General features: G+C 43.0%; 1 protein-coding gene across 7 annotated transcripts in view; it reads left to right on the plus strand.

Annotated features, from left to right (window-relative positions):
• The window catches only part of RECQL5 (RecQ like helicase 5), a 58,420-nt gene that overhangs the window by 8,764 nt on the left and 37,507 nt on the right, over nucleotides 1–12,149 (plus strand). For all 7 annotated transcript variants that reach the window (XR_012648256.1, XM_075014635.1, XM_075014631.1 and 4 more), the window contains 2 exons: nucleotides 3,034–3,196; nucleotides 4,044–4,126. Coding sequence is in view for 6 of the 7 variants with exons in the window: in XM_075014635.1 (XP_074870736.1) it covers nucleotides 3,034–3,196; nucleotides 4,044–4,126 (246 nt within the window). In the remaining variant the exon portion in view is untranslated. The remainder of the gene's footprint in view (nucleotides 1–3,033; nucleotides 3,197–4,043; nucleotides 4,127–12,149) is intronic.

The raw sequence follows: 12,149 nt of genomic DNA on the forward strand, positions 1-12,149 counted from the left end.
CTGATTGCAAGTCACCTGGAAATGCAGAAGGATGTGCCTTCTCTTGCAGTTGTGCATGAGCATTATGGTGGGGCAATATCATCACACTAGTGAGGATGAGACTTATTAACAGCTGATTTTTTTTTTCTGAGTGCACTAAATCCTTGTGCGTAACAGCATTAAGTAGATAAATAGAAGATTGAGGTCTCCTGTCAGAAGCAGCATCATTACAGTAATCTGACAGTGCTTCTCACTCAGGCCGCAAACAGCTGGGGACTAAGCATGGTTAAGGAGGCTGCTGACCATCAGCAAAAGCAGCCTTTATTAAGGGAGTTGATAACAGTATCACATGACCCCCTTATCCGTAAACTAGGGAAGTACAACCTAGATGGGGCTACTGTCAGGTGGGTGTGTAACTGGTCGGATAACCGTTCATGAGAGTAGCCATTAATGGTTCTATGTCGTGCTGGAGGGGAGTAACCAGTGGGGTTCCACAGGGGCCCGTTCTGTTCAGTATCTTCATCAATGGTTTAGACAATGGGATAGAGAGTATGCTTATCAAATTTGCATATACCACCAATCTGGGAGCGGCTGCAAGTGTTTTGGAGGATAGGGTCAGAATTCAAAATGATTTGGATAAACTGGAGAAATGGGCTGAGGGAAACAGGATGGTGTTCAATAAGGACAAATGTAAAGTACTCCACTTGGGAAGGAACAATCAGTTTCACACACCCAAAATGGGAAGTGACACCCTAGGATGTATTATGCAGAAAAGGTCCTAGGGGTCACAAGTGTCAGAGAAGTAGCTGAGTTAGTCTGTATCTTCAAAAACAGCAAGAAGTCCTGCGGCACCTTATAGACAGTCTGTTAGTCTATAAGGTGCCCCAGGATTACTTGTTGTTCTAGGCATCATAGTGTACCACAAGCTGAGCATGAGTCAACAGTGTGGTATTGGTACAAAAAAAGTAAACAGTCTGGGATGCATTAACTGGAGTGTCTGTGAGCAAGACATGAGAAGTAATTCTTCCACTCTGCTCTGCACTGATCAGGTCTCAATTGGAGTACTGTGTCTAGTTCTGGGCCCCACATGTTAGCAAAGATGTGGAGAAATTGTAGAGGGTCCAGAGAAAAGCAATTAAAATGATTAAATGTCATGAAAATATGTCATATGAGAGAAGATCAAAAGATTGGGTTTGTTTAGTTTGGAAAAAGGGAGGCTGTGTGTTACAGGGAATGGGAGGAAAGTTATTCTCCTTAGCTTCTGAGGATAGGAGAAGAAGCAGTGGGCTTAAAGTGCAGCAAGAGAGGTTTAAATTGGACATTAGGAAAAATTTCCTAACTGTCAGGGTGGTTAAGTACTGGAATAAATTGCTTAGGGTTGATTGTAGAATCTCCATTATTAGATATATTTAAGAACAGGTTGGATAAATATCTAACAGAAATGATATTGATGGTGCTTGGCCCTGCTGTGAGGGCAGGAGACCGGATTTGATGACCTCCTGAGGTCCCTTTCAGTTCTAGTACTTGATCACAGAGAGTTTTAGTGTGAGGGTGACACCAAATCTCTTATCTTTCCACAGAGTAATTTCTGTTTATCTTGAAAAATAGCCACAGAAAACAACTTTTATCTTTCTACAATAATTCATCCAGTCTAGAAACACCACAATTTTACAGCTGTCCATAGCACTGCAAAGAGGGCTGTAATTTCTATGAAAGAGTTCTGAAGGAAATGCCAGATACTAGACAAATTTTAGTCATATGGCTCTTTTAAAACAATCATAGCAAACCTCAAATGAGATTCTTTCCCACAAACACCTGTAGAAAAATCAAGCTGTTAACAAACAATAAAAATTTAAAACCTCTCCATTGAAAGACAGACACTTTGTATACTCTTGCCACTCTGGTCAAAATGGTCATTTTGGGGCACTAGAGCCCAAGCCCTCAATATGGCTGTGCCACCTCAGGGCCAACCATAGAGTTAGAAGGGCAAATTGGGGGTAACTTGGTTGCAGGGTTCTTTAAATACAGCTCTTGTCCCCTAGGAGGAGCTGATTTTAATATTTAAATTGTTCTAAAACCTGGAGGGTGGGACTAGATGGCTTCTCCAAGTCACTTTCAGACATTCATTTCTATATTGCGTCTCATCCTCCCTGACTGAATTGACCTGATTATTCTTCTCTTGATGTTCACAACTCCACATTGACTGCTGATAATGGGCCACATCCTCTGTGACTGAATAGACCTTGTCAACTCGTGCCCTCCTCTTGACTGGGACTCCCTCCTTTTCATAATTCCACATATTTAAACCCTCCTCTGGAACCCCCACTCGTGCATTTGAGGAAGCGTCTTTGCCCATGAAAGCTTATGTTCCAAAATATGTTAGTCTACAAGGTGCTGCAGGACTTCTTGTTATTTCCATATTATTACTGGGAGGGAGGCCTTACTGTACAGCTGAAGTTTCTGAGCTGGAATTGCATATGCATAGCTTGTAGACTAAGATGTTTCTAACAGAAGTGTAAATGGGGAAAGTTCTATGGACTTGGGGATGTTCTGTGGCCTGTGTTATACAGGAGGTCAAACTAGGACACAATGGCCCATGCTGGCCTTGAAATCAATGAGTAATACAATTCTAAAACATGTTGCAAATCCTCAAAGTAAGTAATGCATATGAATAACATGCATAGCTTCATAGTAAGAGAACCTAAACTCCTGGATATCGGCACTGGTTTTGACCCCCGTCATAGCTATATCTCTTTATGCATGTATTGTGTGTATATATACCACGTTTATTCTCCTCCTTTCGTTTGGCTGTGTCCCACTGACTTATTTTTCACATAGACACTAGGATTTTGTTGTAGTTTCCCTTGGTGCCTCTTGCTGTCTTAAGAATGCCCAGTTAAGAATCCCTTTATCCATTTCCCACCGAGGTTCTTGCTTTCATTTTTGCTGCTCTGTTTCTGTGTTATTCTTGTCTCAGTAGAGAGAACATCTCTGTGTTTATAGTGACTGGGGGAGACTTCAACGTCATGCTTACTATTCTCTTATCCCATGCAGATTTGTTGCCCACTGGAATATTGCAAAGTCAATGGCTGGATATTACCAGGAGTCTGGAAGGGCTGGAAGAGATGGGAAGATGTCCTTTTGCCGTCTCTATTACTCTAGGAATGACCGGGATCAGGTTTCCTTTCTGATCAAGAAGGAGTTATCCAAAATCAAGGTAGGCGCTACAGAATTGCTTCCGGCGGCACTGCTCATGTTAGGTTTGTACTTTGTGTATATCGCAGGCCTGGCTGCTTGCTACCACCGCTTGTTAACACGACACATGCTCCCTACCTCAGTTCCCAGATTGTGGTATCTATTTGAGCTGGGCACTCTACACTGCCAGCTCAGCATCCATCTTCACACAGCAAATAATAAACTCAGAATTTGGTTGTCTCTGCCTTTAAATAAGCAAGTGCTTGAAGCCAGGGCCCTAGCCTGCTTCAGGCCTTGTACTGAATAGCTCCTTCTCTGTACAAATCTCCCCCAGGGCTCTCCTGGAGAGGAAGCAAACAAGTCTTCTTAACTAGCCTTCTGGCCTCTGATTGGACAGGTCTCCTCTTGGCCTTTCTGGATCTCTGGAGCACTAAGTCTTGTGTATAGCCTGGGTTAAATTGGTTTTCCTAGACTGGGGGTATCAGTGATCCAATAACTGCAGCAAGATGTACATACACCCCATAGCTGTCTAGTTCCTTGGCTCTCAACCTTTCCAGGCTATTGTTCTCTCTTCAGGAGTCTGATTTGTGTTGTGTACCACTGGGGACAGAGGCATTGGGGTTGGCTCTGGCCACAGCAGAGTCAGAGGTTAGAGGCAGACGTGCTGAAGAAGAAGTGGCTGGGGATCCGAAGGTTTGGCTAAGGGTGGTGGTCGCTCTTGGCTGTGGTACTACCAAGGGATGGAGAAGAGTTATCTAGATCTGGTAGCAGATGGAAAGATGATCCGATTTGGCTGTCAGCAGAGGTGCTGCATCCATCCATAGCTACATGAAAAGCAGCTTTAGGTATTTGTCTTTTCTCATTTGCAGGAGAAAAGAGGCACCTTGAAAGAATCCGATAAAGCTGTGCTGATGGCCTTTGATGCTATGGTGAGCTTCTGTGAAGAGCTGGGGTAAGAGGAACTCTTGTATGCTTCAATAGGGGAAAGAACAGGTGACTTAATCTCCTCTTCCCCTCTTTGGCACCATTATCGCCAGTGTTTTCTGTAATGTGGCTGTGGAAAAACTTACATTCAGTTTACATTTTCCACCACAACTCAGGTCTAGAAATTTTAACAGACGCAGTGTTGTTTACAGACTCAGGAAGACTATCAGAAATAGTAGTTTGAAGAGGTGTGAACTGCCTGCTTTCATTTTAATTGGCTGTTACTCCTGGAAGCCCAGATGCTGGGCTAAGTGAGCCATTGGTTTGTCTCACAGTGACCATTCTCCTGTTCAAACACCCGATCATCCATCTCCGGGGGCATCAAAATGCATTTCTAATTGTCTCTTGGTAAAACCCTTCACTTCCTTACAACAGCTTCCGTGAGACAGTTATTCGCTGCCAATACAGAAATCTCTGGCGTGTTGAAAATCCGAGAGCAGCGTAAAGAACCTGATTTTACTTTTAAAATTAGTAGCCAAAAGTAGAATTTGCGTGTTTAAAACACTTTACTTTTTAGTGTACTTTAAGCTACCTCCGAATTCCTAATTTGCTGCAGAATTTTGAACCAGGTTCTGCATTGAAGAAATCAGGAGCCCTTGCCTTAGGTTGCACAGGGTCTTGGCTATTTCTTGTGGTGACTTAATCTGCCTAGCCTGTATCCACGTCATGCCACTCCTGAGACTGGCTAGTGACTTATGAAACCATAGTCGATAGAGTCTCTCCTCCATTCTGAGCATCTCCTCTTTCTCCATATAGGCCCATTGCCACCAAGATCTCAGAGTTTGAAACTTGCATCTAGTATTGTATATTGATTATTTGGTTATGGGAAGGGGCAACTTTATGAAGCATGAGACCCCCCCCCATGCTACCACGTGGAATTGCTGTGCAGCACCAGCATTTTTCTGCTACAGAAACCAAAGGGAACAGGCAGTGTTTCTCTGCACAGCGTTTCCTATTGTCTTACTTACACTGGAACCTCTACTTCTCTGTTTTCGACATTTTCTTTGCCACATCATCTCTCCTGTGAAGAAATGCATAGTAAACCCAGTGTTTTGGTATAGAAACATTTAGTTAATGTTTCCCTCTGGCTCAGAAGGGCTCCATGCTGCAAGTTGCCAAGTGTCTCGAATTCCTGTTGTCCTAAGCAGGAGTTTAGGGTGTTCAGCATCTTTCAGAAGGTGGCCCAAAGCATGCATACGCCCAAGTTGGGAAACCTAAATGCAGACTTGTAACCACTACACACATTACAAATAGTACGCTGTAAATCCGAGAAGGTCGTAATTATAACAAATTACTATGTGCCACTCGTTTGAGACAGCAAGATGTTAATTTTGCCAATAAAAGAGTAATGTATGTTTACAAAGTGGAAAATGACAATCCTCCCTCCCACATATAGCCTGGAATCCATTTTCATTGTGCTGCTCAGGGTCCAGGGTGGTTTTGTCAGAATTCACTGTAGAAATAGAAATATATATTTTCTCATTGTTAGTGCCTGGCAAGGGGCGTTGGCCTTCGGTCATGTTTTGGATAGGTTATTTGGAAGGATTTTTCTTAATAGTCCTGCAGTGCGGCCCCAATATTAAAATAATTGACATTCCTTTGGAACAATGCTTGATTGGCTGTAGTTTAAGGTGACTCCACTGGATGTCTGCTGTGAGGGATAGTGCTCTAATATTTCAGTTAGTTTATGTAGCCACATCAATCTCTAGCTGCCGTCACATGCCTTTAGTTTAGGGCATATCTCGAGTGGCCTGCTGGTTGTCTCGGTGTTGCTTCCACATCAGCGGAAAGCCAATTGACATGAAAAGTCCTTTCAGGGTAAAGATTGCTTAACTTCCCTCTCTGATTGCTCTACAATCTCTGAGATTATTAGGAAGAGTTTTGGTCATGGCTGGTTTGCACTGGGACCTGAACTGAGACTGGAAACTAATTTTGCACAAGCTGTCAGTAGCTATAGCAGGACTTTCCAGGGTAAGTGTTTAGTTATGGTTCATGTAGTTGGTCCTTCATCTCGACTGACCTCTTCAACTTATTGTGACTGGAGCCTGGATGCTATTTACAATGATGACTGTCTCCACTGCTGTTACACAGCAACAGTAGAGTAATGGTTGTGTGTTAGGACACTTGGTTGTGAAAGACACAAGTGGTGTTGATGTACATGTAGAAAATAGATTTTCTTCAGCTAAGGCTATTGGGGAAGGAAATATTGCTTCATCTCTTCCCATAAGCATTTAAAAGTGAAATAGCCCCTTTTCTTGCATCACTATTGTTAGGAGGGAAGAGAAATGCTGATCACATATATTCAAGGGTGAAAGTAGCTACCAGTTACACATCTGCCTGTTTTTTTCCCCCCAAATTCACTCAAAACTTTCCCTCCCCTAATTTCACCCCCTGAAATTTCACATCCCATAGCTCATCGCAGGGCAGAATCTTATAGTGCTCTTCCCTGTGTCACTGCAGAGCCACATCTTGGTTTTGTCTGCTGCGCACTGCAAATTCCTAATAGCTGGAAGCTCTCAGTAAGAGGCAGTTCAAAGGAACTTCTCATTTTTGGGTTATCCAGATTTTTAAAAATTTAAACTACTAATTTTTCTACCTACTTTCTTAAAAGATGCAAACTCTCTAAAAATCAAAACAGCAACAAAAACCATGATCCTGTGAGGGCCTGAATTACAACAAAAGGGAGGGAAGAGATGTATGAGTTGTCCTGCATGCAATTTATTTTCGGTTATGTACCCAGAGCAGATGAATGATTGCATCAGCATCTTTTAATGAAAAAGCTTTTCACGTAGAAGGGTCGAGCTGAGTTTTTGATCTGAGGGCTATTTCTTCTTCATCGGAACGTGGGGCGAAAAGATGGTGTCGCTGCTGTGGTGGGATTCCTTACAGGTCCCTCCCATCTTCAGAGTGGCCGGGGGTCATTTATGACGGCTTAACCCAGAAGTTTTCCTTATCAGGTAAAAGTCCAGATAAGCAAATATCTTGACTGTAAGGTTTGTCCGGTCACGTGGTGCTGAATTCTGATTGCATTGTGTGTCGAGATTTGTAATTGAGTATACAACAGCATGGGCAGGAGCAATCTTTTGTGTGAGTTTGTGAGGGCTTCAAATCTTTTTGTGAAGAAATAACTGCACAGAAAGGATAAAAAAATGAAGCTTTCCTTTGACCTGATCAAATAATTCATGCATGGGTCACTTCTTGCTGGGTAGTGGTATTCTTGAAATGCCCCACTCTGGTTCTTGCTGTTCATATGCAACTTGATTTATGCTTTGGAGCTGAGCAGCAGCCAAAGATGGCAGCAAACAAGAGGAAGGCAATGAAGACTGTACAGAATGACCCAATCACCACTAGGCCCCCGAGAGCCCATGTATCTGTCAGAATGCAACTCTCCAAGTCTTCCAGAACTGAAGAAGCCGCTTGTATTGAGGATGACATGCTGGCCTGCCCCTGCTGGAATTAGAGTGGGGAAAGCAGATGAGTGTCAGACGCTTATCTGCCTTCTCTATTTCCTCAACAGATATACAAACGCACACACCCTTTACAGACTTATTAGCATTGGACTTTCAAATGTTGTAGTCACTCTTTAGCGAAACCAATCCCATGAACATAAACTGAATATAAAATACAAAAGAACTGTCCAGTGGTCAGTGCTATCAATCAGAGAAGAGAGAATATTCTGCCTTTAAAGAAAAATTCTGTTCATAGATTAATTATTGCAGCAGTGGGCTTTTATTTTGCCAATGTTTTAGCCGTGTTGGCTAGCGCAGCTACCGTTTATAGCTTTTTCAGAATCTTCAGTATAAGAATTGCAAAGTCTGGAGGTAGAAGGTCTATAATAAAAATCAGTGACCATAAGTCTGCCAGAGCAGATGACATTTTGAACCAGCTCTTTAGCTGCACTGAAGTTAGTGGGATACTCAGGTTTACACCAGTTGAGGGTGTAGCCCTTTTAAAATAAGAAGTTAGCCTCTCATGTCATAGGATGCCCCCCCAGAAATGGAAGTATACTCTTGTATTCCTATAGCAAAAGAAATCTGTTCTGCAGGCATGTTAGCAAATGGAGGATTTCAACTTTTTTTTTTTTTTTAAATGCAAAAAGATAAGGAATTGGAACAGCCAAGTTACCACCATACACACGTTTCTCCTAGTCAGGTGTGGTTATGCAAAGAGTGTTAGTTTTATCGTTGAATCCCCTAGCTTTTCCCTGTTTTTGGCTCAAACCTTAACCTTTCGGTAACAGTACCACCACGTATGTGTACATGCACACACTTTATCATTAATGGTGTTAGACTGCAACTCAAATATGTTTTTTCTTTTTATTGACATAATTTAATCTGGACTCTTGTTAGGCTCTACACACTTGGTTATTAAGTGCCCTGTTGTCTGGCTCATGCCTGTACTCTTACACCATTTAAGTAACCTGTGCCATTTCTTTGCAAGAAGCAGTAATGCTTCACTGCTTTATACTTCAGTGAGAAACAAAAGGCTGAATGGATTATTCTTCCTTCCATCAGCATGACAGCCGTGCTGACTTGGTATAAATAATGGAGGAGAGGGACACAACATTTCGTTGAATTATTTCAGTTTGCCTATTACTTGTATTAGCCACCTCCCCTGGCATTTCTGCCTTTAATACTGCATGAAAGGAAAGGGTTTGGGGAATGCAACGTTAATTTCATGCTCACAAAGCTGTGCCCACTAGAATCTCAGGATTCAGCCCCAGTTGCTGCTTGTCACTTTTGCCCAGCAGTCAAAGTTTTTTGACGATGCTTTTGGTTTTGAAATCACAGCAGATCATTTTGACAGGTTCCTTTTTAACTCTGCAGTTAGACATGTAGTGACAAAGAGCCTCTCTGGATAATTCACCTTGAGAAGGCTGCATGCAGATCCTCTGGGACAATTCCCTCTTCCCGTAAAATAGTGACAGTACTGAGAGCCTCAAAATAGATCTCCTCCAAGCCCAAGGTAAGAAATACAGTCTGATTGGATACCCCCAAACTACTATCTTTCCTCCGAATGCAGCCAGCCTTGAAACAAAGAATCTGTGGTTGGTTCCATTATTACCTGAAGCAGCCGTGGGTGTAATGTATGTGCCTTCTCCTGCTGATACCTGTGCTGCAAGTCCTGCAGAAGATCCTGAGCTGAAGAGAGGACCCTTTCAGTATGCCCGGGAAGTGCGACTCAGTGGGAACTGCCTATTTGTACTTCAGTAAATTATTAACAGCAGGGGCAGGGTGTTGTGTCTCCCATGCAGACATTTCTGAAAGGGTGGTGGGGCTTATCTGTGGCTTGTCCAATTGTGCAGTTCAGAGACTTGGTTTGCCCATGACTCAGCCACTTCCAAGCCTCATTTGTGTTTGCGTTTCAGAAGGAGTGGAAAGGTAGTGGAGGGAAAAGCATGTGTCCAGCCCTCGATGGCAATGTGACTTTGTGATTAAAAGCTGAGGCCCCCGTTCTCTACTGATCATGGGGGCATGTTACTCCTTGACTTGTTGATCAGGTACCAACCAGAGTGTGAGCCTGTGGGGGGTGGAGGGATGTTGGCAATATGAACCTTTTTCCTAAAGGAGTAAAACTTTTATTACTTCGGTAGGGACCTAGAGTTGCTATCTTTGTTTTCCTGCCCATGGACTGCATTGATTGGATCCGGTTCAGACGTGGTGTGAAGTCGAGTGGCACAAGTGTGCACCTGGTCTGAATTTGGCCACGTTTGTCATCCTGTCATGATGCAATGTCCTGACTTGATGCTGTGCTGACACCAAAGGATATTTGTAAATATTTCAGTGTCCTGCAGCTCTTTCTTGTGAGACTCATAGGAAACGATGCAACAGGCAGCAGCCCTTCCTCTCTGTTGTTCATCCCACTGATCTTTTTGCTGTATGGTCTCCACACGATGCCGTGACAGAATCAAACATCCCTTCTTTCCTGCTTTCTATGCCTTCATCCTGTTGCCGGCATCCTTGCCAACAAAAAGCATTACTGATACTTGAAAGGACCTGCTACTTTCTGTAGCTGCTAGGTCAGGTGCTATCTCACAACCTTGCTTTCGGGGAGGGTGTTTGGTTCCAGTCTCTGATTTACGTACGGCAGTCAGCATCCTTAGCTCAGTTTAGAAATAAAGGGTGTCTCCACTGAAGCCACTAGAGCAGAAAAGCTGCAGTACCTCAGCCAAAAGGTTTTAGCCTTGCACAACCTAGTCGGTCTAATGGTTAAGCATATTCCTTTCTTTTTAGATGTATGTAAACCAATGCCATGTTTCCAATCAATATCTTCATCAATCCGTAACAGTAAAAACAGAGTAGTCCCTTACAGGGCAAATGCACTGAGGGATAGCTATAATCAAATACTTTTTGTTGTTTCTTAATTAAAGTGGAAGGGGAAAATTTATGCAAGTAGAGGGCTCAAGATGTGTGTGGGGGTGTGTTATATGAGAGAGAGTGTTCAGCTTTCAGCTTGTTGCTCACCATCAGATCCTAACGGCTGATCAAAAGTACCGTTAACTGGAGTCAGTTTAGCACCCTACTGGGCAGAGGTGGGGAAGGTTACTTGAGTAAAAAGGCAGTGGCTTTCACTTCTAGATACTTGAGTACACTCGGGATGTGATGTGCGTTTGTATACCTTTGCTCACGTAATTTTTCAGAGGGACACTAGTGACTTGTGCTTAAGTGTCCCCCAGTAGCTGTTCTTTTAATCAAGTAACTTTTGGGGTACTTCTTCCACCTCTGTTACTGGGAGGGTTAATCCCGGTGAATAGAAGCTTTTATGTAAGATGTATAAGTGACCACACCCCATTGTACCAAAAAGAAAATTGCATATAAAGAAAACAATGACAGTTGCATCATGGAAAACTGAAGGAACTGGTGCTGGTGTCTTGCACTTCCTGCTTCCATGCTAACTCCAGATGGTGCATGTTTAAAGAAGCTTCTGCATTTGAAGTGAATTATTTTCTGCCTGCGCTTGCTAGACTTAATTCCCCTCCTCCTCTCTGAGCAAGGAGTTACCCCTCCATATCCAACACCATGCAGGGTAAATCTGCTTCTGGCTCCTAGCCACTTTATCTGTTTTATTTAAAGCCAAGAGCCTAGAAATATGTACATACTGCGTACAGGAGGAGTTGGTGTAGCATTTATTAGCCAATCATGAACTGTAGAAAAGTAGTGAGTTAAACTAAGATTTGTGGTGTTACCTGAAATTCTCTGTGTTGGGACTTAGACCTCACTAGCATGTAATTAAGCATCTGCTGAATTTCAAGCACATGAGTATTTCCCCTGACTTTGACGGGACTGCTCACATGCTTTAAAGAGCACTTTGCACATTCAGCACTTTGCAGAAGTGAGCCTATAATAGCTGTCTCTAGGGGCCAGGGGCTGCCTGTACCACCTCTTGGTAGAATACCACTCCCCTGCTTGAAGAATTATCTTGGTTTTAAGCTGTTTTTAGTGAGAGTTTAATTTCTCTATTGCTTCCCTTTTATCGTTCCCATTTTTATTCCCAGTTGTTGCTAATTTGGGAACATGTGGCAGTGGAGATAAGGCAGAGGCCTCCTCTTGCTGCCCTCAGTCAGTATTTTAAGCCTGTCGGCCGTTACTCTTGTTGCTATGCCTCTATAGATAAGGTCTATTAAATATGGCCTTGCTTGTAGCAGTCTATTGTAAGTACCTAGGGTGAATTTACTCACTGCAGTGTCCTTGGGAAGGCCACGCCAAGTGCATTAGTATAGGTCAGCTCCATGATGGTTAAATGCTTCTCACTGTACGCCTGTTCATTTTCCATAGCAGACACTGCTTGGCTGGGGGTAGAGAAGGAAGGATGGTTTCACTGGTCACAGATATCCTGAGGTCTAGGTTTCTAGTTCATTAGAAACAAACAGATCATCAAGCTCATCTTTGTGCGTGAAGATTTACCAAGTTTCCTGTATCACCTTGGGTAGTCAATTAACATGTCTGTTGTGCCTCAGCAATAACCACACGGATGTAAGCTGTGTGAGTGTT

Source organism: Carettochelys insculpta, chromosome 20, assembly GCF_033958435.1.
Source record: "Carettochelys insculpta isolate YL-2023 chromosome 20, ASM3395843v1, whole genome shotgun sequence".
In the NCBI taxonomy this organism is placed as follows: Eukaryota; Metazoa; Chordata; order Testudines; family Carettochelyidae; genus Carettochelys; species Carettochelys insculpta.